Source organism: Haliotis cracherodii, unplaced genomic scaffold (assembly GCF_022045235.1).
Source record: "Haliotis cracherodii isolate W230 unplaced genomic scaffold, xgHalCrac1.p SCAF_9, whole genome shotgun sequence".
NCBI lineage: Eukaryota > Metazoa > Mollusca > Gastropoda > Lepetellida > Haliotidae > Haliotis > Haliotis cracherodii.
Window position 1 is genome coordinate 57,462,478 of NW_027266343.1, and position 27,198 is coordinate 57,489,675.

At 40.8% G+C, this 27,198-nt stretch overlaps 1 protein-coding gene across 1 annotated transcript; it reads right to left on the reverse strand.

Moving 5' to 3' along the window:
- Positions 1-283: 283 nt before the first annotated feature.
- Positions 284-26,966, reverse strand: LOC139453349 (proprotein convertase subtilisin/kexin type 5-like). The gene is made up of 15 exons (XM_071235021.1): positions 26,791-26,966; positions 23,353-23,487; positions 20,311-20,449; positions 19,799-19,887; positions 18,772-18,886; positions 16,552-16,589; positions 14,985-15,099; positions 14,166-14,254; positions 11,588-11,651; positions 11,169-11,257; positions 9,471-9,585; positions 7,690-7,778; positions 6,614-6,729; positions 5,886-6,048; positions 284-4,937 (listed from the first exon to the last, which is right to left on the reverse strand). The coding sequence occupies exons 1-15, from the start codon at positions 26,822-26,824 to the stop codon at positions 4,810-4,812; spliced, it is 1,518 nt and encodes a 505-aa protein (XP_071091122.1). The 5' UTR covers positions 26,825-26,966; the 3' UTR covers positions 284-4,809.
- Between the last annotated feature and the right edge of the window lie 232 nt (positions 26,967-27,198).

Below are 27,198 nucleotides of genomic sequence, written 5' to 3' on the forward strand. Positions count from 1 at the left end.
CTTTGGATGAGGGCTAGGACGGGTAACTCGGGTACTCAAGTCGGGTGGATCCGGAGTTGGACTCGGGTACCCACAGGACTACCCAGACCCGTGGTTAGTCACATGATATATATTGTTAATTGACAAAAATTATCAAAAACTCTATGGTTACACTACAAGTCACTAATGTACCCAGTTCTTTCTGACAATGCACCCATTCCTTCTGACTTTTGTGTGTTTGAATAAAGATAAAACTTCATGCAGTAAACTTCAGTGTATGCATGACCAGATCGTTCTGTCGTTTTACATGTGTATCTAAATACATTTTGCCAGGGCTACAGTCAAACGTTTCCAAATTGGACAGTTTGTACCTGTCTCTAAATATCTTCAACAGGTACCTGGGTATGGTCGGGTAATAGGGTGGTGGGTACCCGGGTAGTAAATTTGGACTCGTCCCAGCCCTACTGTGGATTCTTGGTAAAAGCTTTCTTTGACCAAGCTTTTCATCAAAGGTTTTGATAGTGGGTGAACTCAACACTCTTATGAACCAAACAAGAAAGATTATTTGACAGTTGTCCTCTACCTAACATTTTGATAAAAATGTTTTGATGGTCAGGGCATTCCCTGAGATAATAGTGATGCTGATCACAACAAGAAGCCACCAGCACCACCGAGATCAGACATATTTATAAGTAGCACTACAGTGGAATAAAAGGTCAAATCTAACACCAAATATTATGCCAATAGCATAAAATCATATTTTATATTAATTCAAGGCAAACAGAATATTCTTGATTTTCAAACATCAAAAATGAAGGCGAGCTTTTCAACCTGGAGACAAGCAACAATATACATACTTCACAAAAGAATTTAGAGACAACCCATTTTGTTCTTTTTCATTTGACTGTAGTTAATATGTGACAGCTGCAGCCATAAAAAAACAACAGATGTTCTTTCACTTCTTTTGAGTAGCATATTATGTAAACAATGTTTCCATGTGATCTGTTTTTGTAATCACATAAAGTACATATTCTCATCTCAGAGTAGCACAATTTTTCTCAAAGAAAATATATAGCCACCATCAATATTTCAAATCTTAAAAAATCAACATCATCTAAATTTTCAGTGTAAAATCTGCTTAAATTATTGTTAAGCACAATAGTCATTCACAATCTTGTTATAATGGGCTGATCTTTGAGAAATGAGTAACCCCTAATTCTGCAACATCACAAACGTCCCATTTTGCAAATAAACCCAGTGACCAGTGAGGTGTGATCTTGGTCCACTGTCAGCAGTAATATCACTTTGATAAATCCACTTGCAATTCCATTTTATTTCTTTGTGACGATGAAGCTATAAGCTGAGGTTTACATCTCAAACATGCACAAACAAAAACAGGGAGGTCAGGTAGCCTTGTGGTTAAAGCATTCGCTCGTCACGCCGAAGACCCGGGTTTGATTCCCGACATGGGTACGATGTGTGAAGCCCCTTTTCTGGTGTCCCCCGCCGTGATATTGCTGGAATATTGCTAAAAGCGGCGTAAAACCATACTCACTCACTTGCAAACAGAAACAGTAGTATAATAGGTGTTTTGTTCAAAACAAGTCATAATTGTTATCATCCATCGTCAGTACTTCACGATTTTGTGCATACTCCATTCCTCCATCACCTGTGAATATATGCAGCCAATACATGAAGTGCCTGGAGCAGGTGGTGTCTCCTTAAGCATGTGACCTCATTGGTAATATGCCTCTGTTCACCCAGCAGTGAAAGGGTACCCCGTAGAATGAGATGACCCTTAACCTTCCGGCACCTTACAGGCAGCTTGGGTTGTATACTCCCCAAGGAGCTGAGAATGAATATCGAGTGTACACTGATCCATTGAGTAAGGTAATAAGAATAAGATCATTCACAAAGTGAATAGAATTTGGTGCATTATTATTAGCACTGGCATTATCAGTGAATTGGGGCCATGTGTATCTCATGGAAGTGAGGGTAGTGCATGCAAGGCTGTAGCAAATGTTGAACAAGAAGTACAGCAACTTGTGTGATGTTATCTGAGTGAGTGAGTGAGTGAGTGAGTGAGTGAGTGAGTGAGTGAGTGAGTGAGTGAGAGAGAGTATGGTTTTACGCCACTTTTAGCAATATTTCAGCAATATCAGGGCGAGGGGCGACTAACAGGATCGGGTGGACAGACTTGCCGACTTGGTTGATGCATGTCATCAACCCCAAATGCATGGATCAATGCTCATGATATCAATCACTGAATTATCTGGTCCAGACATTATTTACAGACCGCCGTCATATAGCTCGAATATTGCTGAGTGCGGCTTTAAACAAACAAACAAACAAACAAACACAGTGAGGGACAACGGAAATCACGTCTGGGGAATCAAACCCGGGTGTTCAGGGTGGCGAGCCAATGCTTTAACCACTAGGCTACCCCACCGCCCTGTTATCGGAATGCCCATTGGTCTGGGCATTTGCTGGTTTCCCCTTAATGGATCCAGGCCATGGCTTCAGTTGCCGCTTCAGTTGCCATTACAGCAAACACACAGCAAAGCGGTTGTATACATTGACTGGTGATGAAAGAACATGGAGAAACCATGCAGCACTGATGATGGTTATTACCATCGATCTCATCATCAAGAGTGTAAGATAGCATGAACATCTGGCGCCAGTGATATGTGACACGGTGGTTTGGATTAATAAGGAATGTTGGTTTTTACAACATCTAGAAAACTCTCAACAATCACAGCTATAAATACACATGAATCTTAACAGTCTAACCCCATATCATATATCAGATCGGTAGATACAATGTATTTGAGATGATATAACACTAAAAGTGATATACATGACATGAAAATTGCACAATATTCATTTAGAAATCTACTGATCCATTGTGGCAATGATACTCTTGTCAAGGCTTTAATAAGAAGTATAATTCAACAATTAACAGAGGCAAAGCACTGAATCACGACTTCATTCTGGAATGTCTCCACATATTCATCCACTTCATGTCTCTCAATTAGGGCTAGGATGGGTAGCTTGGGAACTCAGGTCAGGTGGGTACTGAGTAGGACCTGGGTACCCACAGGACTACCTGGTACTAGGGCTGGGATGGGTAGCTTGGGTACTCGGGTCAGGTGGTAACTGAGTAGGACCTGGGTACCCACAGGACTACCTGGTACTAGGGCTGGGATGGGTAGCTTGGGTACTCGGGTCAGGTGGGTACTGAGTAGGACCTGGGTACCCACAGGACTACCTGGTACTAGGGCTGGGATGGGTAGCTTGGGTACTCGGGTCAGGTGGGTACTGAGTAGGACCTGGGTACCCACAGGACTACCTGGTACTAGGGCTGGGATGGGTAGCTTGGGTACTCAGTTCAGGTGGGTACTGAGTAGGACCTGGGTACCCACAGGACTACCTGGTACTAGGGCTGGGATGGGTAGCTTGGGTACTCGGGTCGGGTGGGTACTGAGTAGGACCTGGGTACCCACAGGACTACCTGGTACTAGGGCTGGGATGGGTAGCTTGGGTACTCGGGTCAGGTGGGTACTGAGTAGGACCTGGGTACCCACAGGACTACCTGGTACTAGGGCTGGGATGGGTAGCTTGGGTACTCAGTTCAGGTGGGTACTGAGTAGGACCTGGGTACCCACAGGACTACCTGGTACTAGGGCTGGGATGGGTAGCTTGGGTACTCGGGTCGGGTGGGTACTGAGTAGGACCTGGGTACCCACAGGACTACCTGGTACTAGGGCTGGGATGGGTAGCTTGGGTACTCGGGTCAGGTGGGTACTGAGTAGGACCTGGGTACCCACAGGACTACCTGGTACTAGGGCTGGGATGGGTAGCTTGGGTACTCGGGTCAGGTGGGTACTGAGTAGGACCTGGGTACCCACAGGACTACCTGGTACTAGGGCTGGGATGGGTAGCTTGGGTACTCGGGTCGGGTGGGTACTGAGTAGGACCTAGGTACCCACAGGACTACTCGGACCCATGGTTAGTGCGCAATGGTATAGTGCTCAATGACAAGAGTTCACGAACACTCCATGGTTACACTACGAGTCACTAATGTTTGCTTTTCCCTCTTTCTAACTAAGCACGCATCCTGACCTTTTCATATGTTAAGATAAAGCTTCAGTCAACTTCAGTGCATGCATGACCAGATCGCCTTATTACATATATATGAAAATGTTTTGCCAGGGTTGTGGTTAAACAATTCCCAAACAGACATTTTGTACCCAACTCTTGAGACCCATAGCGTGTATCCGGGTAGGGTTGGAGAATAGGGGGTCGGGTTCCCAGGTAGTTAATTTGGACTCATCCCAGCCCTAATCTCAATCCTGTCATGCTGAACTAGCAGCAAGTTATGAAGGGACAATTACTGTCCCTATCACTGATCAACAGTTTGCCATCATCACTTGTCTGTAAACTGTAAAGCCTATGAAGAGTCTGTGAGTATGTCATAGAATTATCTCCCCTGTCCTGCTACAAGCCTTGATACACTGCTTGCACGGAGGTTATTGGGGTTTGCAGAATTATCTCCCCTGTCCTGCTACACGCCATAACACTCGTTGCACAGAGTTTGTCAAAGGTTCAGGGAATTATCTCCCCTTGTCCTGCTACAAGCCCAGAAACACTGCTTGCACGGAGGTTATCGGGGTTTGCAGAATTATCTCCCTTGTCCTGCTACAAGCCCTGATACACTGCTTGCACGGAGGTTATCGGGGACGCAGAATTATCTCCCTTGTCCTGCCACATGCCGTTACACTGGTTGCACAGAGTTTGTGAAGGGTTTGGTGAATTATCTCCCCTGTCCTGCTACAATCCCTGATACACTGGTTGGGGGGACTTTGTTAGGGGTTCACTTTCTCCTGTCGGTGTCAGGGTCATCCGTCTCTTCTGCCTGTAGCACTGCACACTCACGATGAGAACCACCACAACACCAGCTGGAACACAACCAACACATCACCAGTACTGATATCATCAGACATTCATAAATATACAAGACCAGATGTTTTCTTGAGCCAATCATGGACTATACAAAAATAAAAAAAACTACTTTTTACATTTATTAATAATTGAGTTTTATACATACATACATACATAAATCTTGAACATTCAATTGAAAACTTATGATCGGAAATAGTAACATGCATAAATTTTATAAATAATGACAAAATTGGTGTAAAATAATAACTTTATTGATAATTTATAACAATAATTAGATGTAGTCGTTGCAACTTCCAAACTTTCAGAAAGTTGTAATCTTTTGGTGCGTCATTCAGGCGATGTTTCTGACAGATCACGATCTGGAAAATACCTACCAGTGCTGATTACCCCCAGTCTCCCATTGGCCCTGTGTCCATTACCTATTACTTATCTATGATAACTGAAGTACTGGCTTCCACACTTTCAGCGCTAAATACTGTAAAGTGTTGGCTTCCATTGTCTATTGCTAATTACCTATCAGCGCCAATCATCTGTTGGCTTCCATTGTGATGTTTCTACCCTTTGCTATTTTCCACCTTTTGTTATCTTATTAATTTTGTTGTCCTTACATGAACATATATATGCTCTCTGCCTCATGGCATTCATTCACCTGATGAAGGAGTAAGCATAATACTCCGAATTGTTGTGTTCCTCACAATAAAGAAGTTGACATCCATATATTCTCTTCCTTACTATTGAGAAAGTGTATACCGTGGATAAGACGACCCCTTTCTACAGAATCTTTTTCGTGGTCCTCAAAATTCGGCTTATCTGCGGATATATATGGTACAATCTCCTATTTCAATGTCTACCTGTGGAATTCCTTTTTACTTCAATGCCTACCTGTGGAATTCCTTTTTACCACAATGCATACCTGTGAAATTCCTATTTCCTTCAATGCCTACCTGCACTACAGCCACCTATTATGGCTAGCAACTCCCCTGTTGGTTTACAGCTTGTACCATTGCCATCTATCACATAGAGTGGGGGGTTGCAGCTGTGTGGAGAGGTGCTCCCCGGGGGACAGTAGGTGTTTTGGGGGCAAAGGACTGGCAAACGGTCATTTTGCTGAAAGAGATAAACAATGTTTTAATGGACAACATTTCCCAATATCCAAGGGGCATCCTGCCAAGATCACCCAATATCCAAGGTCATTCCTTCCCAAGACCGCCTAATATCAGAGGGGCATTCCTTCCCAATATCCAAGGCGCATGCTGCCAAGACCACCAAATATCCAAGGGGCATCCTGCCAAGACCACCCAATATCCAATAGGCATCCTGCCAAGACCAAACAATATCCAATAGGCATCCTGCCAAGACCACCCAATATCCAATAGGCATCCTGCCAAGACCACCCAATATCAAAGGCGCATCCTGCAAGATCACCCAATATCAAAGGCGCATCCTGCCAAGACCACCCAATATCAAAGGGGCATCCTGCCAAGACTACCCAAAATCCAAGGGGCATCCTGCCAAGACCTCCCAATATCCAAGGAGCATCTTGCCAAGGCCTCCCAATATCCAAGATGCGTCCTGCCCAACAAGAATGGGACAGGAGGCTAAAGGCTAGTGTATGACCTCCCAAACCACCTGGGTGCCCCATTTTACACATATCCATCTGTGATGAACTTACTGGGCAGAAGTACTCCTTTGGACACTCGGTACACATTGCTGCTCCACTGGAGGTGTTGTACCACCCATCCGGGCAGTCACGACAGATGTCGCCATCCTCAAAAGGTTTGAATGAACCTGAAATGAAGACACATTTCAACTAACTGTCCTGTAACTTGATCGCATTAGCCCCAGTTAGTATCCTCCTTCAACAAGCATGGGTTGCTGAAGACTTATACTAGCCTGAATCTACACAGGGGGAGTTGAGCCTGAAATTCAGAAGACCAATTCTAGCGGAGGTTTTTCACGGGGAACAAGTATGGATCACTGAAATCTTTGATTTTGTATTGAGATCTGATATTTTTTCAATTAAAACTATGAGCCAAAATATTTCTTTAAAAAAAAATGTCATTTTTTCACATTTAATAGAAAAAAAGTCAAACCAATCTTTTTAGGAATTCAAAAAGAAATACTTCGATATTATGAAATTACAAAATGTATTGCATATTCAAATTGTAATTATGCAAGTTTCCATGCCTTCTGGTCTTCTCTACATGTATTATTTAGAATCTCTGTATAACTATGTTATATGATCTGTCCATGCTACAAATATGCCAATAATGTCACAATAAATCCATGCACACTGTGTACGATATTGAAATGTAAAATATGATGGAAAATGGAATAAAAAATTTATAGAAAAGATGTAATTTTTGTGGCAGACAATTTCTATCTTTTCCCAACATTATGAAGCATAATTATTTTTAAAGAAATTTCAAGGACAATTAATTTTTTCGATAAAACCCCAGCACAACCACCCCCAAGTATCAAATGGTCAGCCCCTTAGGCTGGAAGCTATGCCTTCACATTAATTATCATTTTACCCCACTGGTACCAGAGGCTGAGTGAGATTCTCTTTGGGCACCAAGGGCACCGGTACAGTGCTAACAAACCTAGAAACATTATCAGAGCGAACCGGTATTCAAACCCATGAAAATAGGTTTCTGAACAGCGAATTACAGCACCTACCAAAAATAGAGCACTTCACCTGTTCACAGTTTGAGCCAAGATTATAGAAAAGCATGTTGATTAACCTACCAGGTTGACAAGGTGTACAGTTGATAGCTCTCTCCATCGTGGCCTCATAGCCACTGGGGCATTCAAAACACACATGGCAGCCGCTGATGCTGAAAACGCAACATGCTATAATCAGCCATGATCAAGGCAAACAAGTAATATGCCCATATTTTTTTTAATTTGATGACACCCATGTACTCAGGGACCAACCATTACTTGTTGTTGGGAGGAGGCTGGGACGTTGTTGAGACAATATTTTTTCAATCACTGCTTCAAGATTTACAATTCTTTGCCGAAATCCTTTTTTTTTATGACACATTTTTTTTTTCAAAATGTCCAATGAACAATTTTTGTTTGTTTGTTAACTTTAAGGCAAAGTATGTTTTTCCAGTATTTTCTGGAACAAGGTTAACATGTTTTTACAATTACTCCCAGCGCTTCGTAGAATATCAAATAGTTGATCCTTCACACAATGCATACAGAGATGCCATCATAGCAACCCAATCTCTATTCAGTCGCCTCTACACAAGCCTGAGCTGCTTCAGGGGCATTCGTCACCACTCGCCCCTTTCTGTAATCTGCAAGAAGACTTGTCCCACTATCGATGAATGTCATGGGCGAAAATACGACAAACGTTAAATGCACAATTCTACCATGAATTTGGAATTTACTCGATTCTGATTGGTCAATCAGAGGCTATTAAATCACAATAAACCCCCTCTGATTGAAACAGCTGGTTTGACGGCCGCATCACCGCAGAAGCTAATATTCATAGAATAGTACTATTTTCAGTCATTGTCGGTAGGCATATTTAAATAATTATATCTACAATTACAGGTTACAAAATGCACAGATGCGGTTACTACAAAATTCAAAGGATGTGTGGCAATATATTTCGTGCAGAAAAACACAACAGAAATCAACAAAGGGAATGTATTTACGTTTTGGAATTTGGCGCTTTTCTATATACGACTGACGTCATATTTTTTGCGTCACAATGAGCGATATGACATCATAATGGTGACGTGCGATGTAGAGTGAAAGCCTTGCAAATCTTGCTTTGTTTTCTTTAGGGATGCCCACCTCATGTTAGCTTACCAAGTTGCCGTGCTTATATGCTTTCAATGCCTGTCAGGTGTACGAGTGAAGCATAACAGCGTAAACAAACTGATTGAGTATATACAGCACCATATTTTGTTCGGTCATTCCGTAATTCAGATCGACAACCCACTCAAAACACTGAACTCAACCCATGCCGCCTCACTCAGTATATTTGCTAACACCAAAGAGTTCGCGCTTTATTTAGTCATGGTAGAATGGAGATAAACATACCGTGCTAAATTTAACATTTGAAACCTCACGCTACGCGTTCGGTTCCAAATTCAATTTAGCGGGGTTAAATCTACAGGTAACCTTGCTCTACATTGAAAACACAGTATGTTTATCTCCTAAATGACTTAAAGTACTTCATTTAAAGAATCCCTAAGGAATAATTTATGATTTTACATATGTCTTGCATCTAAAAACATATCCAAGATACAGTTATATGTGTTCAATATTACCGTATAATTCTGTAAGTCCCCATGTGTTTAAATAGCATCTGGAATACTTATGACATATTGGGAGAAATGAATGTTAATCATTAGGCAACAAGTTGACACTTGGACAGAACTCAGTCACAAAATATGGCCACTAGTGGGGCACGAGTCGCTATTTGGTTTGTCCCGGAATAACACGAGTTGGTCACGAATGCTTTAGGGGATCTGTTGTGTGGCTTGCTTCAGGTCAGTGGTTCAACTCACTTGCAGTGGTAGCCTTTGGGGCAGTCCTCACACTTCTTGGCCCCTATTACCTCCTGGAACGTTCCTGGATCACAGAGCTCACACTCCGTGGCATTGCGGACACTGGTGAAACTGCCTACAACACATTACACAGTGTGGGGCGAAAACTTGTGTGTCACATTTTGCATGAGCGAGAAAGTGCTAATGTATTACGTAACGGACAAATACGGAAAATATGTTTATCACAGAGGCTGAATCAACGAGCTCCGAAGGGGCGAGTTGTTCTACTTTCGAAATCAACAGATTTGTCTGATTTCTTCAGTTAAACTATGTTAAAGTTCAAGTATTAATTTCTCATTAATTTTGCATAATGATCACCAGTTGCATTAGTTCTTCCTGTTTAAATGCAGATTCATAATGGCCAGTGAATTCCTGGCTCAGAATTACCTGCAGCAACAATAGCGTGACACGTGTATCATCATACTGGTGTAAAGATATTGGATCAAATCCTACCAAAGACATCATAAAATACCCTGAATACTGAGCATTTGTTTTGTAGGTATTACAAAGCAATTAGGAAATGAATATTCACACAAATATAGGGAATCAGAGTATTCCCCTTATTTATATACTTATCCTGACACTGCAGCATGCAATATTCCTTCTTGCTTTGATCATATAACAGAGTATGACATTCTAGAAACATTCACCCGAACACACCCTCTGACCACCTCACTCCCAGCATGCTCCAAGTGTAACTCTTTTCATACAATGGACTGTTGACATGTGACAAGCTGATCCAAACGTTGAGGGGATGGACGGGTGGGCAGTCACATCTGCACATGAACTATGTCCGAACTTGATCTGAGTGGCATCGACAGTGTGTGTTTGTTGAGGAGCAGTGTGTCTTGATTAACAGCAAGAGTTGCCGCCTCTGGATATCAGCGCCTCTTGTAGATAGACCACACGTGCATGGCCAACGATTCTGGGCATGCATCCATTCTTAGTTTGGAGCTCCAGTGAGTCAGAGCAGATGGGAAAACCATGTCTGAATGGGCCTTAAGGTGCTACCGAAAGAAGCTGTAAGCTCATGTAGATACCAATTTCTGCAGAACTTATGGCTGTAGGTGGAAATGCATAAGCGTGTTGGCCGTCTCGCCTGATAGCTAGGGCGCCGTCTGAAGTTGATGTTGTTATCAGTGGCAAAGTAAGTTGATGTTTGAACTGAATGATGAGAGAGAGCTTTGGCTTGAATGCTGGAAACTGTGGAACTCTTGACCCCTTGACATCAAATCTGCCAGCAGCCTTGAAATTTTGTGAAAAAACCACCTTTTCACTTCCTACTGCTCCTAAGCTGCAGTTTCTGCTTTTTATGGTGAGAGAGTATGGATTTACGCCGCTCGACTAATCAATACTGAATCTCACCTTCGGTAGAGCTTACAGAGATCAAGGCCAGTGTCGTTCTTGTATGATTGACTACTCAATACTGAATCTCACCTTCGCCACAGAGCTGACAGAGGTCAAGGCCAGTGTTGTCCTTGTAGGATTGACTACTCAATACAGAATCTCACCTTCGCCACAGAGCTGACAGAGGTCAAAGCCAGTGTTGTCCTTGTAGGATTGACTACTCAATACAGAATCTCACCTTCGCCACAGAGCTGACAGAGGTCAAAGCCAGTGTCGTTCTTGTAGGATTGACTACTCAATACTGAATCTCACCTTCAGGACAGAGCTGACACAGGTCAAAGCCAGTGTCGTTCTTGTAGGATCCGGGTCGACAGCCAGTGCAGTTGCTTCTGCCTTTGTTCCTGTAAAGTTCAGTTGGCAATACATACGTCATACCATACATATTAAGGCACAGTGTCAATACAGCACTCTCTTATGTTCAAATATGTATATGTTTATATATGAGGTCAGAGAGAATAACTTGTGGAAGCTCATGGAATATGTTTCTTTTAAATGTTCACAGAATAATAGAAATAAATGCCAATGATTTTCCCCAATCTATGCATACATTCCAACATATTGTTTCAGGCTGTGTGGCACAATAGCACTTATCAACAGACAGGTTACTGTGAACTCACGCAAGATTGTGATAATCCCTCTCTGCAGTTCGTACTGCTATTTAACGAACTTACCTTGCTTCGAATCCTGCGATACAAGGATTGCATGAGGACGATCCTGTCTCAGCCTGAAAGGATCCTAAAACAGACATAGTGTTTCCATATCATCACCTACACGTCTCCAACACATCGTCTACTCAGTCCTTCCATACAACAAGCAGGTAAGTATATAAAGAATTTAGCACCAGTAATCGTCAACTCCAGACATTTTTAAACGAGTATAAGCTAAACAGATTTCTTCTATGGGAAATACAGGTGCAGGATCAGATATATTTTTAATTTGAAAACAAATCCACAAAATGACCTACTGCTAACCTGGCAAAGCTGTCAGGGAACCGGCCAATTCGAGGCCAGCTTCATTAATACATTTTTTTTGTGTTGTTTAAAGCTTTACCGAGAAACACGCTGGCACAAACTGGTGTGAAAGGAACCTGTGACATACGATGTTATCAGGCTAGTGGACCATCTAATGATAGTGCCATTTCTTCCTTGCAGTTAAGTACGACGACACTCAGAGGAAAACTGAGAGTTGCTATATGGTGGTGACCCATATAAAAGTTTTATTTATAGTAATCTAATTAAAATTAGATTTTTAAACTTATCCTATCTCACTATGCATTTGTCATTCTTCTTTTGATCCTAAGTGGAAACGTGCCTAAACAAAGTTTCCACCCACACAATACAATGCCTGTCTGTTTGAAAATCTGACAACACTTCCATCAAGGGGAACCCTGAGAGAACTGTGAACACCCAAACAACATTTGGGATGCCTGGGTTCTTTGCAATCAAATGACAGCTTTTGGCTTTATTTCTCGACCACCTTGATTTTCGGAAATTTCAATCTTAGAGAAAACAAGTATTTGTCACAAAGTGACGAAATGTCCCCCGCCTGTATATACACCAGAGTACCAAATATGAAGACAATCCTGCGATTAGTTCTTGAGATATCGCGGCAACACCGTTTTCCAACTCCAAAAGCAGATTTGCCTGCTGTGACCTAGAAAATGGGGTCAAGGTCACCAAAACCGACTTGTGTCGGTGGTGTCTGTATATACACCATAGTTCCAAATATGAAAACAATCCAGTGTTTAGTTCTTGAGATATCGCGGCAACACCGTTTTCCAACTCCAAAAGCAGATTTGCCTGCTGTGACCTAGAAAATGGGGTCAAGGTCACCAAAACCGACTTGTGTCGGTGGTGTCTGTATATACACCATAGTTCCAAATATGAAAACAATCCAGTGTTTAGTTCTTGAGATATCGCGGCAACACCGTTTTCCAACTCCAAAAGCAGATTTGCCTGCTGTGACCTTGAAAATGGGGTCAAGGTCACCAAAACCGACTGGTGTCTGCGGAGTCTGTATATACACCATAGTTCCAAATATGAAGACAATCCAGTGTTTAGTTCTTGAGATATCGCGGCAACAAACAGGTGGGACGTACGGACATACGTACGGACGGTCGTGAATACTATATCCGACGCGGCGGGGGACAACAACCACAGAACACAAATATCCCCTCCATAGTACACCCTTGTGGGTGTAGATGCCAACATGCTCAGTAACAACAGAATGTATAACATATCCGAAACACTATTATAGTGTGGCTTTTTTGGCATTCAGACATCAATGATTTAAGAAACCTTTCGGAGTATATATATGCTTACTCCTTCATCAGGAGCATATACTCCGAATCGTTGTGTTCCTCATAATAAAGAAGTTGACTTCCATATATTCTCTTCCTGATGTGAATCACTTCTAAATGCCTTTCAAAGGCCTGTCAATGATTTTCTTAATTTTTAAGATACAGAATTTGGATATCCTTGTCTGAGGCTTTGGTAACCCATACCAAGAAACTGAAGCCTTGACACAGATTGGCTGAGGAGATAGTTCACCGGACACAACTTCTGGGGAGGTGTCCTCAAGTCTTCACGCAGAGAGGTATCGTATCAGATTGAAAGATCTGATTTTAATGAGATGTCTTTTTTTAATCTTAAAAAGGTACATACAAATCAGCTCTACAACATGTACAAGTATGCTTGTAATACACTGCATGCTACAGTGTAGCATACACATGCTTAAGCTGACCATCAGCCACAGGTACATACAAATCAACTCTACAAGTATGCTAGTAATACACTGCATGCTACTGTGTAGCATACACATGCTTAAGCTGACCATCAGCCACAGGTACATACAAATCAACTCTACAAGGATATAGTTGTGGGACGATGCACAGGTGGATCGCCATTTTTTACTTCTCGATACAAGTATCAATCACAAGCGCACTCAGCAAAAACACTTTATTCTTAACTTGAAAAAATCCTATAATAAATGTTACACCAAGCACTAATTACTGGAGAAAAGGAGTAGTGAAAACGTCATTCTTTTCATCCACTGCGCCATACTTGACACTGCCAGCTGTGAAGCGTTAGAGTGCTATGTATTTGGCCACCCTGTGTAAGAAAACCATGGCTTACGCACCACAGATAAGATAAAGAGCACATGATGCAAAAAAGATGCGTATCAGATTGCACAGTTGGTGTATTGTCCCAGCCCTACAAGGAAATTGGTTGATGGTAAAAGACAATATACCTTGGGGACACTTGACACAGTTGATCGTCCTTGTAGCGTTGGCATATGTACCTGCCTGGCACACGTCACACTGGGTGCAGCCTGTTTTACTGGAATAAATATCAATGTTATGGTAAGACATATCATCAGTACCAAGCCGACCCGTCAAGACCCAGGTTAGAATAGGTTATCAGCAACCACTGCATGTCCTGAGAGGCTTCTACGGGTATGCTTGTCCGAAGAAGTGACAAACAGGACCGAGTGGTCAGACTCACTGACTTGGTTGATGCATGTCATCGTATCCCAATGTCATAGACAGATGATGATGATGTCAATCACAGGATTGTCTGGTCCAGACTCAATTATTTACAGACAGCTGTCAAAAAGCTGGAATACTGCGGAGTGTGGAGTTAAACAACACCCAAACAAAGAATAAACTGTCTAGTAGCCATGAAATTTATAAGATCCTTTAAGGGATTTGAACCGTACGGTCCGAGGTTGGATGCCTTGTCCACATGATGGTAACTCCAAGATGGTAACTCCAGCAGCAGGCTGTGGGACGATGCCACACCTGATACACTTCCAGTAGTGAGTGAGTGAGTATGGTCTTATGCCGCTTTTAGCAATATACCAGCAATATCACGGCAGGGAACACCAGAAATGGGCTTCACACATTATACCCATGTCGAGAATCAAACCCAGATCTTCAGCGTGACAAGCGGACGCTTTAACCACTAGGCTACCGGACCACCCCAGTTCCAGTAGTACCATATATATAATTTACAGAGTGAATTCTCCCTTGTACAGTATGCCCATCCAGAGCTAGGGTTTGTTCCTTACTTGCAGTGAGATCCTGGCGAGCAATCGTCACAGTCCAGCTGGCCTGTCATGTTCTGGAATCTCCCGTTCATACACAGGGTGCAGTTAGTGCTGCCGAGTTTGTCAGCATGGGAGCCTGCAATGGAGAGAGAGCGTGAGTGTTGTTTTTAGTCAGTCAGCAATATACCAGTTATATCATGACAGTCAGTAAGTAATTGAGACAGGTCACACTTACATGTACTGTTCATACTAATCATGGGTTTGAATCCCGGTTTGCCCCGATTATGTTTCTAAGTTTGTCAGCACCATACCTGTTCTTGTGGGTTTCACAAAAAGTGGTAACATAAAATAGAGATCCCAGGAAAGTTGTCTCCCATTGAGATCACTCATGTACAGGTACCATACATAGAGATCCCAGTGGAGAGTTGTCTCCCATTGAGATCACTCATGTACAGGTACCACACATAGAGATCCCAGTGGAGAGTTGTCTCCCATTGAGATCACTCATGTACAGGTACCACACATAGAGATCCCAGTGGAGAGTTGTCTCCCATGGAGGTCACACATGTACATGTACAATCCATAGAGATCCCAGTGGAGAGTTGTCTCCCATGGAGGTCATACATGTACAAGTAAAATCCATAGAGATCCCAGTGGAGAGTTGTCTCCCATGGAGGTCACACATGTACATCTACAATCCATAGAGATCCCTGTGGAGAGTTGTCTCCCATGGAGGTCACAAATGTACATCTACAATCCAAAGAGGTCACAGTGGAGAGTTGTCTCCCATGGAGGTCACACATGTACAGGTACCATACATAGAGATCCCAGTGGAGAGTTGTCTCCCATGGAGGTCACACATGTACATCTACAATCCATAGAGATCCCTGTGGAGAGTTGTCTCCCATGGAGGTCACACATGTACATCTACAATCCATAGAGACCCTGTGGAGAGTTGTCTCCCATAGTGGTCACACATGTACATCTACAATCCATAGTGGAGAGTTGTCTCCCATGGAGGTCACACATGTGCATCTACAATGCATAGAGATCCCAGTGGAGAGTTGTCTCCCATGGAGGTCACACATGTACATCTACAATCCATAGAGATCCCTGTGGAGAGTTGTCTCCCATGGAGGTCACACATGTACATCTACAATCCATAGAGATCCCTGTGGAGAGTTGTCTCCCATAGTGGTCACACATGTACATCTACAATCCATAGTGGAGAGTTGTCTCCCATGGAGGTCAAACATGTGCATCTACAATCCATAGAGATCCCAGTGGAGAGTTGTCTCCCATGGAGGTCACACATGTGCATCTACAATGCATAGAGATCCCAGTGGAGAGTTGTCTCCCATGGAGGTCACACATGTGCTTCTACAATCCATAGAGATCCCAGTGGAGAGTTGTCTCCCATGGAGGTCACACATGTCTACTATTCATACAGATCCCAGTCGAGAGTTGCATTATGACCACCTGATCTACATTTCAATGGGATCTGGGAACCAACTTTCCCAAGAGGTCTTAATACACATTTTGGACTTTTTTAATTAATTACATGCAACTGAGTGACAACATTTCTCACCTGCCTCACACTCACTGCAATTTGTACAGCTGGGGGATCTGAAACAAGGTGATTGCAGATCATAAATGGACATGTAAGGCTATATGGTGAACAGTAGAGGATGTAACGTGTACGCAAGACAGGTCTCCCCTCTCGCGTACAAGTGACCACCTGAGAGGGGTCACTCGTATGCGTGACGTTCTGTCAGTGGACCATGGATTTCTGCATGTTGGACAAAAATGTCTCTACAAGTGTTATTTGTGAAAATAATATAACAAAAATGTGCAAAATTTTAGCAAAATGTTCTGTTTTTGACAGCGATTTTCTCCTATTTACATATCTTTCAGAAACCAACATGTAGTATGTTCTAAAAGCTTATTCATCGTAGAGTTACAAATATATGAATTATTTCACGCACACCCATTTGCCATCGCGTTGAAACATGTTTACTTTCTTCGAAACTGCGCGAACCGTCTCGCGTACAAGTGACTGGTCGACAAGCCGATAAAGGGAGGGGAAGACGAGAGAATTATTTTCATCTGAAGAATGTAGTAAAAGGGTTTTGTCCGTGCAATGACATTAAAAGTGACATTCCACTTCTTTCTGATTTCATCTTTTACATTGCTATCATGGTCATATTTCTATAAAAAAATATCAGTCATGTTAACACAAATGTAAACCGGATACATTGACACAACTTTATACCCTTAACAAGTTTTGACTGGCTGAAGTGAATGTGTGTAGTTATATGCCAGCAAAATCAGGACAAGACAAAAATTGGGAATCAAACCTTCAGCATCATAGGTGAACACTTTAACAACAAGGCCACCTAATCACCCCATGTCGACTGAACACATCCAGTCTATGGGACGGAGTGGAATTCCTCAAGAGAAGAATCATCTCCAGCTTGTTGGCTGCTAATGGGACATGTTGGGGTAGTCTTGGGGTTAAAGTGTTCGCTTGTCATGCAAAATACACAGGTTCACTTCCCCACATGGGTACAAAGTGTGAAGCCAATTTCTGGTGAAACCCTGTGATATTGCTGGAATATTGCTAAAAGTGGCATAAAACCATACTCACTCACTCATTATAGCAGGGCACATCACTGAGCAAAGACTCCACTGAGTGTTTGCAAAAACATTCTGATTGTGAAGTTCTCCCTCAAACTCAGGCCCATCTAGATGGAAGTGATTATGTTTAAAGCCACCTGTAGCATTATTCCACCCATGAGAGGGGCCACCAAGAATGGCGACACACTCTGAACCCTTATTGGGAATCGAGCCCAGGTATTCAGTTCAGAGTCATATATGAACACTTCAATCACTAGACTATTTGATTGCCTCTGAATGGACGTGAATGAATGTTGTTTTGTGTCACTGTCAACATACTGGGCACACATAAACATATTTATAAAGAAGTCTGGGCCAAACCAGCTTGACAGCACAAGCCAATTAGAAGCTGAAGGGGCATGACATTCAATAAGTTGAGTCACACAATGTACACCAGCAGATCCTCATAATAGTCATTAGGTGTCTCAGTAGACAAGGTGAGGTGAAATGGGGTGTAACGTCCATCCAAGATCATTGCACTTATACAGAAACGTGCATACACGTGTGTGTGTGTGTGTAGCTGCTTGTACTAGGCCGGACTGATGCCAATTTATAGTGCTAGCTCACTGAGATACCATGCCGCAGTTTACATGGTTTAACATGAATACCCCACTCAGTCACGGTATACTGACTCTGAGCCGACCAGTCCTTGTTTTAGCCCCTTAATGCCTAGCGCCAGACAGGGTAATCTCAATAGACAAGAGGTGGCGTGGTAGCCTTGTGGTTAAAGGGTTCACTTGGGTTCGATTCCAACACAGGTAAATTGTGTGAAGCCCATTTCTGGTGTCCCATAATATTGTAACAAATGTTATATTTGGGATAACACTTTCTTAGTAAAGTACAGATTCTCGTACTTTTTGGGGGTTGAGTCCCGTCCGGGATTCGAACCCACACTTGCCAGAGTGAGGCACCTAATCGCCAGTGATCGCCAGTGATCTAACCCACTCAGCCACTGAGGCTTCCACAAAATGAAAGTCCGACAACTGGTAGTCTAGATCACGTACTTTGAGTACCCCTCTGACAAGTGTAAATTGTCATTCAATAATATTGCCGGAATATTGACAGTGGCACTAAACCATACTCACACACTCACTCTGAAGTCAAGACTACGAGTACAATGTCAGCTACATACCCACAGTAGGTCCCCTCATCACACGGCAGACACTGTGTCTGGCCTGTCTGGCCCTGGTAGTATCCTGGAGTACACGAGGGACAGCCTGTCATCTTTGTCTGGTTGTTAGCAGTGCCTGGACACCATTGACAAAAACATCATCCATTAACAGAAGAAGATATAAGTAGTACACTTATGTTTCATATCAATTTTGGTAGGTACATCAGACCTCACGATAAAATATTCATAATCATAAATGATTACTGACGGACAGACATGCTGATCTGGGAACAAAAAAGCTATTCAACCACATTTTTTATTTGAAGCTCTTTTTCATGAAATATTCTAGAAATATTAGGTCATCCTGACAGTGGACAAGGCAAACAAACAACACACACACACGCTCAAACAGGTCTCTCACTGCAGCCACACGGACAATGTATCCAGTGGGTGCACATTTACACCAATACAACCAGATTAGCAAAATTAGCACCATTCTAGTAACTATGGTAATCTAACATTAAAATTAGAGAATGAAGAACATAATTCAATAATGTCAAAAAATCAGGCAAAGCTGTTATAATTTCATTTATTGTGATATCTCCCAAATTACACCAGGGGGTACAATCACTGAATACCGGTAGGTTCCTAGTGTTAAACTGATACACAAACATCAGCTTTATAATTTGTACAAATTACCATACAGCATACTGTTCCTTCATATGACAATTGATAAAAAAAAAAGCTGAATGTCTCCCTTTTTGACATGTTTGACATTGCATAATTAGATCACAATATATTTGTTGATGGTGTTCGTTACAACACCAATACAAGATCAGATTGCATATTGGACAGGATGTAACCACATCACACTGGCATGTCTTATGCAGTTGGCACACCATCTGTTGAACTGCTATAACAATGAGCACTCACCATGCTGATAAAGAGTGGTGCATGTAACACAATGTTCAGTTTAATATAGCAATGCACATGCGAATTGTTTCAGCATTTTGGTACAGTAATTCACACAAATGCATTCCACTCCTACCCTCAGGGCAGTTGAAGCAGTCTGACAGCCCCGTCTCATTGCTGAATGTCCCGGGGGTACACGCCTCACACTTTGTTTGGCCTTCCTGGCTGAAAACAACAGTCACAATCATAAATCTGTCACAACAGCTTGGAATTATTGAAAAACCCTTACTCTGTTTGTTGTTTAACGCCACAATCCATTCTAGCAATATGATGGCGGTCGGTAAATAATTGAATGTGAACCAGACAATCAAGTGATTGACATCATAAGCATTGGTCTATGTAATTGGGATACGATGACATGCATCAACCAAGTCAGCAAGTCTGACCACCTGATCCTATTAGTCGCCTATTACGACAAGCATAGTCGCCGGCAAGAATGGGTTGCTGAAGACCTATTCTTACCCGGATCTAAAATTCTAATAGCATTTGGATGCCTCTGACATTAGACAAAATGACTCTGGCTAGCAGGCTACGTCCAAGTTGCATCCTTGGTTTTTTCATGTACATATAGACTATGAGTAGGCTCACTTTTGATGGAATCCTTCATGGCACTTGTTGCAGCTGATCTGCCCTGAGTTGTTCTGGAACTCCCCTGCTGAACACTTGCTACAGGACGAACCGAAACAGTTGCCATTGCCTTCCCGGCAACACTTACACTCCCAAACACCTGCAACAACAACATACTGTCTGTTACCATAGTTACCTCCAGTCTGTTACCATAGTTACCTCCAGTCTGTTACCATAGTCATGATAGTTACCTCACCTACCCATCAGGGTGCTTGTCTTGATACAACAAAATTGGCCGCAGTACCGACATGAAATCAAATATTTATATAACCCACCAGTGTCCGAAATATCTGCCTGTCGGGCTGTATGATATTTTCCTCTACTTGCCTGGCTGTCTGGCAGATAATTTTAAGCCAACTTACATATTCAGTTTTATAATAACTCCTCGTAGATTCTCAAGTAACTGTTAGAATTATTTCAACTGAATCAAGACAAGATTTGTCTCTTATTTTTTTTGCGATTTTTCAATATTCATAATGTCTGAATGTGGGCAGGTAACTTTAAAGATGAGCAGGCAACATCTATGGGTCAGTTGCCAGATTGTCTTGTTGGGTTTAAAATTATTTCAAACATTGTGTCTCATCACCTGGAGCCATTATCATATTTCTAGGAAATATGGGAATACAATTTGATCTACATTAGTTGTTTTATACGTATGAAAAAAGGAAGATATCTTAAGCATGTCATTATGGTGCTATTGACCAGTATCTGGAACTAGGGACATGACAGTGGAGGTGGTTATTTGAGTCTGATGATGCTTTGAACAATAGTCAGTTATATGTTGGAGGAAATCCTGAAGTGATGCAAGTCTCAGACAATTACAATTATGGTGCTGACAAACCCAGAAATATAATCGGGGCGACTCTGTGATTCAACCCTCGATCCAGTGTCATGAACAACCTACAGACCAATATCTCATAGCCATGACTACTTCCATCTGAACATGACTGATTGGCGTACTACACTGACCCCATTGTAAAAGCTATTTATTACCTATATGGGAAGGAAGATGCGGGGTTGTATTATAACTCACCTCTAAATTCATTGGTTAATCATGCATAGCCGGAACTACTTTTTCACATTCATTATGTTCATTAATCTTTTTGGACAAACAAATTTCTGTCATACAAACTTGTCATTTACAATATAAAGCGTTTTCAATAACCCAAATAAAATATGATTCACGCGGTGTTTCCAATATTAGACAACACAAAACACCAAAACTAAAAAAGATTTGTAAAAGCATTAAATTAGATTTAATAAATTGTCTGCTAACCCGCATTTAAACATGTATGTCCCCTGCCTGCCTGCCACCATGGCTATGTGGGTTGTTATTCTTTAGGAAGAACAGATGGTCTACAAACGGTATGAATCACTTTATTAGCAGTCTTTGGTTGGAAGCATTTTGTGTTAACACAATTAACTTATCAGCAGCAGTTTCTATAGTATTCAGTCATGTTATTTAGTCTGTATTTTCACATGGCTTTTGAAGCTGTTTGCTGCATTCCAAACATGTTCGCTTTGCAAAAGGTGTTAAAAATAGATTTCCCAACAGGTTGTTTTGCGAGGGCTTTTCAAACTTATTATGTAACAATAAAAGCTTATCTATAGAAATCTTGGTTATATAACCTGACTGACATGTTTCGGTTCTGTTGTATTTCAAATATGTAGACTTTGTAAAAATATATCTTTATTGGTGAAGTTTATACATAATATTGTAATAGTATTGCAATGTAAAATAGCATTATGCTATGCTATATTTTCCCTATTTTCTTATTTATTGCAGTCAATCTGACACAAGTGAGGCTTCAAACTGAACTTTGATATAAACTTAAAGTCTTCAGTCTTGCTTGTTTTCTGAATTGGCTATATGGATCTATCTACTATAAACATGATAAAGAAGAACAATGTCTGCATTCCTATTTCCGACAAAAGTGAGGATTGATGTGAGTTTTGTTGGCAGAAATGTAGAGGTGTAACGATACAGTGGGGTCATGATACGATACATATCCCGATACAATGGGTGCAATATGATTTGTATGCCGATACAGTACCTTTATTTCACAAGTTGATACACATTCCGGCGCAGTGGTGACTTGGCATAACACCACTGCCACAGACTAATTTTAATTTTACATATCATGGGGCCGGACATTTCTCTTGTTTGTAAACAAACACACTTTTTCAGACATCAGAATAGAACGGAGTGGAGCCATACAACCAATGTCAACATAGACTAGCTACACAAATGAAAACAGTTTTTTCACGATTTAGGATATTTTCTCAATGAAAGTTAATCATTCTATGACATATATTTATCTAGATATGTAGACTTGTCCAAATGAAACAGACAAAAAAAATATGCAATATCTTGAATGGACTGTGTAAGAATACTAAGATGTGACGAATCGTCACATGGCGGTGGCTGTGGCAGAGCTACTATGCTGGTGGCATGGAACCCTGGGTAGGAGAGTGAAGTTGATATTCTTTCTTTTTGCATGTAAATCATTTTGTTATTACATTTCAGAGTTCAAGGATGGGATATTGAAGGGCAGGAACATATTGGCTAGACATGCAAGAGGGCACTGTGAATGTCATGCTGTTTATGTCCAACCATGAAATACTAGAGAATCTGCGTAAGCTGGTTGCTGAACAGTTTCTCTTATGATTCACATGTGTTTACGCCATCATAACTTGGAGGGAAATTTATCATACGTATTGAGATACGGAGCTCGTAAATTGATGTATTTTGGCCTCGTATTACGAAGCAATACTGTATCGTTACATCATTAAGGAATTGTGAACATAATATAGCCATTGAACAGTTATAATGACTGGGTGAGCCAAAAGTCACTCCTATAACACTAAAGAATCCCAGACCAAAAAAACCCATTGGGAAACCTCATAGTGAAACAATTGCATAGTCACTGAATGAACTGAATTCTATGACAGGGCGAAATGATTAGTAAATTACTACACATATGACAACAACACTTTCCCTACCTTGGTTGGCAAACTGTCCGGCTGGACACTGGGTGCAGTTTGGAACGATGTAGCCTGTACAGTTGACCTGGTCCGTGAAGGTCAGGCCAGGGAACACCACACTCACACACACGTGGGCACACAGTAACAGTGTTCCTGGAACAAATAATCATGATAATAGCAACTGCTCCTGCTAAATGTAAATCTAAAATAATCATAGCATTCTTTTATTCTATATTTTAAATTTTCAGAAGAATACATGTGAGGTTTGGTCAGACCACATATGGTGTCTGTTGGAGATGTCCTCCAAAATTTCATGCTTGATTGCACAGAAAAACTGCCCTCTGTTTGTGGTCACAGTCGGTTGCCCATGTTTCGTGTCAAGTAAACTTAACATAGCAACTATACAGATTTTAATACTTTAGGGCAGACTTAATCACAAATGCTTGACCAAAATTCAATCGTGAAAAAATTAAAATAACATAAAAGAGACAATAAAAAATGACAGGCGACATCTTCCCCTCACAAAAAGATCTATGACTGGAGTTAAAACAGGCACCCAGTGTTTGATGCACTGTGTAATTTTGACAATCCACTTGGCGCCCAATCTGCCTGCTTCAAGCTGGATTTGGTTACCACTATACACAGCTTTTTGTGTCTGCTCATACGTTTGATTACCATGTCCACATTTTATGTCAACTTATGCCTTATTAGTCATCTTACGTCTAATTAGTCAACTTATGCCTTATTAGTCACCTTATGTCTTATTAATCACCTTATGTCTTATTAGTCATCTTATGCCTTATTAGTCAACTTATGCCTTATTAGTCAACTTACGCCTTATAAGTCACCCTATGTCTTATTAGTCAACTTATGCCTTATTAATCACCTTATGCCTTAATAATCACCTTATGCCTTAGTAGTCACCTTGTCTTATTAGTCACCTTATGTCTTATTAGTCATCTTATGCCTTATTAGTCAACTTACACCGTATAGTCAACTTATGCCTTATTAGTCACCTTATGTCCTATTAGTCACCTTATGTCTTATTAGTCATCTTATGCCTTATTAGTCAACTTACACCGTATAGTCAACTTATGCCTTATTAGTCACCTTATGTCCTATTAGTCACCTTGTCTTATTAGTCATCTTATGCCTTATTAGTCACCTCATGTCCTATTAGTCACCTTATGTCTTATTAGTCATCTTATGCCTTATTAGTCAACTTACGCCTTATTAGTCAACTTACGCCGTATAGTCAACTTATGCCTTATTAGTCACCTTATGTCCTATTAGTCACCTTATGCCTTATTAGTCACCTTATGCCTTATTAGTCACCTTATGCCTTATTAGTCACCTTGTCTTATTAGTCACCTTATGTCTTATTAGTTATCTTATGCCTTATTAGTCAACTTATGCCTTATTAGTCACCTTATGCCTTATTAGTCACCTTATGCCTTATTAGTCACCTTGTCTTATTAGTCACCTTATGTCTTATTAGTCATCTTATGCCTTATTAGTCAACTTACGCCTTATTAGTCAACTTACGCCGTATTGTCAACTTACGCCTTATTAGTCACCTTATGTCCTATTAGTCACCTTATGCCTTATTAGTCAACTTATGCATTATTAGTCACCTTATGACTTATTAGTCAACTTATGCCTTATTAGTCAACTTATGCCTTATTAGTCACCTTATGCCTTATAAGTCAACTTATGACTTATTAGTCACCTTATGCCTTATTAGTCAACTTATGCCTTTTTAGTCAACTTATGCCTTATTAGTCAACTAATGCCTTATTAGATACCACATTGAAGATGTCTTCAGTTGTCTACTCAGGGAATTCATCATCTGATTATTGTGTGGAATAGGACAGGATGTTGGTCATAAAAAGCATTAATTGTCTTGTAATTATTCACAATGTCAAGATCAAAGGTCATTTTACACATTCTACAATGTATGCAATGTTATTATCCATGTCATACCAACAACAAGTAAAGCTTTAAACTGAAAACTCTGATATAAGATGTTTCGAGGGAAATGCCAACCTGTGAAAAAAAATAAGTTATTCTGACATCAAGCTTAGACATTCTGTTGCTACTATGTGTTACAGCTGTTTCATTTTGTAATATTAGCAAGCATGTTAACAGGAAATTTCAGAGTAAAGCAACTTAATAACAACCTCAGTGATGTTGGCCACTGCAAATGTAAGCAACAAATATAACCAATTCAAGTGAAAGGTAGGTCATGTCCACGATAGCTGTCAACACATGACATAATGATTAGTGAGATTTATCTGTGATTGACAGGCAAACTGGGAATAAAATCATTGATTGTGAGTTTTCTAAAGTTCTTATTATCTCAAATTCAGAGGTATTAAAACATCACATTAAACATGTTAAAAATACAATAATGTAAAACTACCAGTATCATAATATCAAAGTCTTTTCCTTTTTATTAGCCCTGTTATCGGCCCAAAACAATAGCCTTAAAATATTAACCTGTTTGTGGGAATTTCCAATTCCAATTTGGGAAGTTTAATTAATATTTGATCATGTTGATGTTGACTTGGAATCTCTGGATGACACGATTGTTATTCCTTCTAATAATCAAGGCTAGCCCTGAGCATGCCATATACATATCAACATTGTCAATCATGATAATCATTTTATATTAAAAAAAGATGTTTTTTCTTCACTATTTATGTGTTTGTCATTTGTAGGTTTCATAATTTTCTCATTACAGATTTAAGATATACATTTTTCACTGAGATACATATCACAAGTACAGTCTCCATCTGATCTTAACTTTTCGGGGGAATTTGGCATTGCATGAAGATATCAGCCTCTCTTACCCTACAAAAGGGGAGTCCCAAAACATGTAGGGCAGAATCATCAGTGGATTATTTATTATCACAATCATTGAGTGTTTTTCTGTCATCCTGGGCTATATCAGGCTAATACCTACAATAACCTTGGACATATGCATAACTATGATTGCATATATGTATATGGAATATATTTAGAACGTTTGTCATTTAGAAAACGAAACCGTCAATCAGCTGCAAACATAATTATGAATCCTCAAACAGTCAAAGTCCTAGGGACAACACCCATTGCAAATTTCTTCCTAAACTTGTAGAGTCCGGGTGAAACGAAGATAAATATGACACTGTCATCATGTTCATAACCTAATCGGAAATCCTTGCCTAGATTCTAAATTCACCGTCCTCGTAATATGGTAGTTGTACATCCGATAACTTTCAATATGTTCAGCTGTATGTGTCTGGCGTTTTCAGCAATATTGGACAAGTTGTAAGTATAATTATGGTAAATAACCACTGGGATAGCAAACAGTGGTAGTTTTCAAGCCTTTTTCTGTAAAATGTAAAAAGGGTAAACTTTTGCCTCCCATCCGATCGAAGTCTGGGCCTAATCAATGACTGCCTATCTACTTACCCGTATAAACGACGAGCAACCATTTTGAATTCATGTTGTTGTTCTTTCACGTATCAATACAAACATGCTTTCGATGCAATCTTTTAGTAAGTTTCCTCTGCAAATACATTGATAAAACACGAAGTATTACTCAGTGACAAGCAGAGGAAAACGCCATTTTCAAGTCATGTGAATGATCCAAGCTCCTTACATCAGTGATGTCACGCGCTGGGAAGGAGCTTGGTGAATATGTCGATAACTCTAAATTTGTTATGTTATGTTCCCGCAGAGTTACCGTCCGTCGTGGCGAAAATCTCTAAAACGAAAACAGAGTATGTATTTCCTAATTTGTTTATTTCAGGACTCATGTGACATCTGATCAATTATTCATCGCATAAATAATTCTATACTAGTATGTGTATCATTTCT

Excerpts from the sequence above, each read along its gene's own strand:
- LOC139453349 (XM_071235021.1), bottom strand. The coding sequence starts at position 26,824 with ATGAATTCAAAATGGTTGCTCGTCGTTTATACGG. Across the intron at positions 20,450-23,352 it reads CGGACAGTTTGCCAACCAAG|GTGTTTGGGAGTGTAAGTGT; the intron begins GTAGGGAAAGTG and ends TTGTTGTTGCAG. Across the intron at positions 11,652-14,165 it reads CTGTGTCAAGTGTCCCCAAG|GATCCTTTCAGGCTGAGACA; the intron begins GTATATTGTCTT and ends TGTCTGTTTTAG.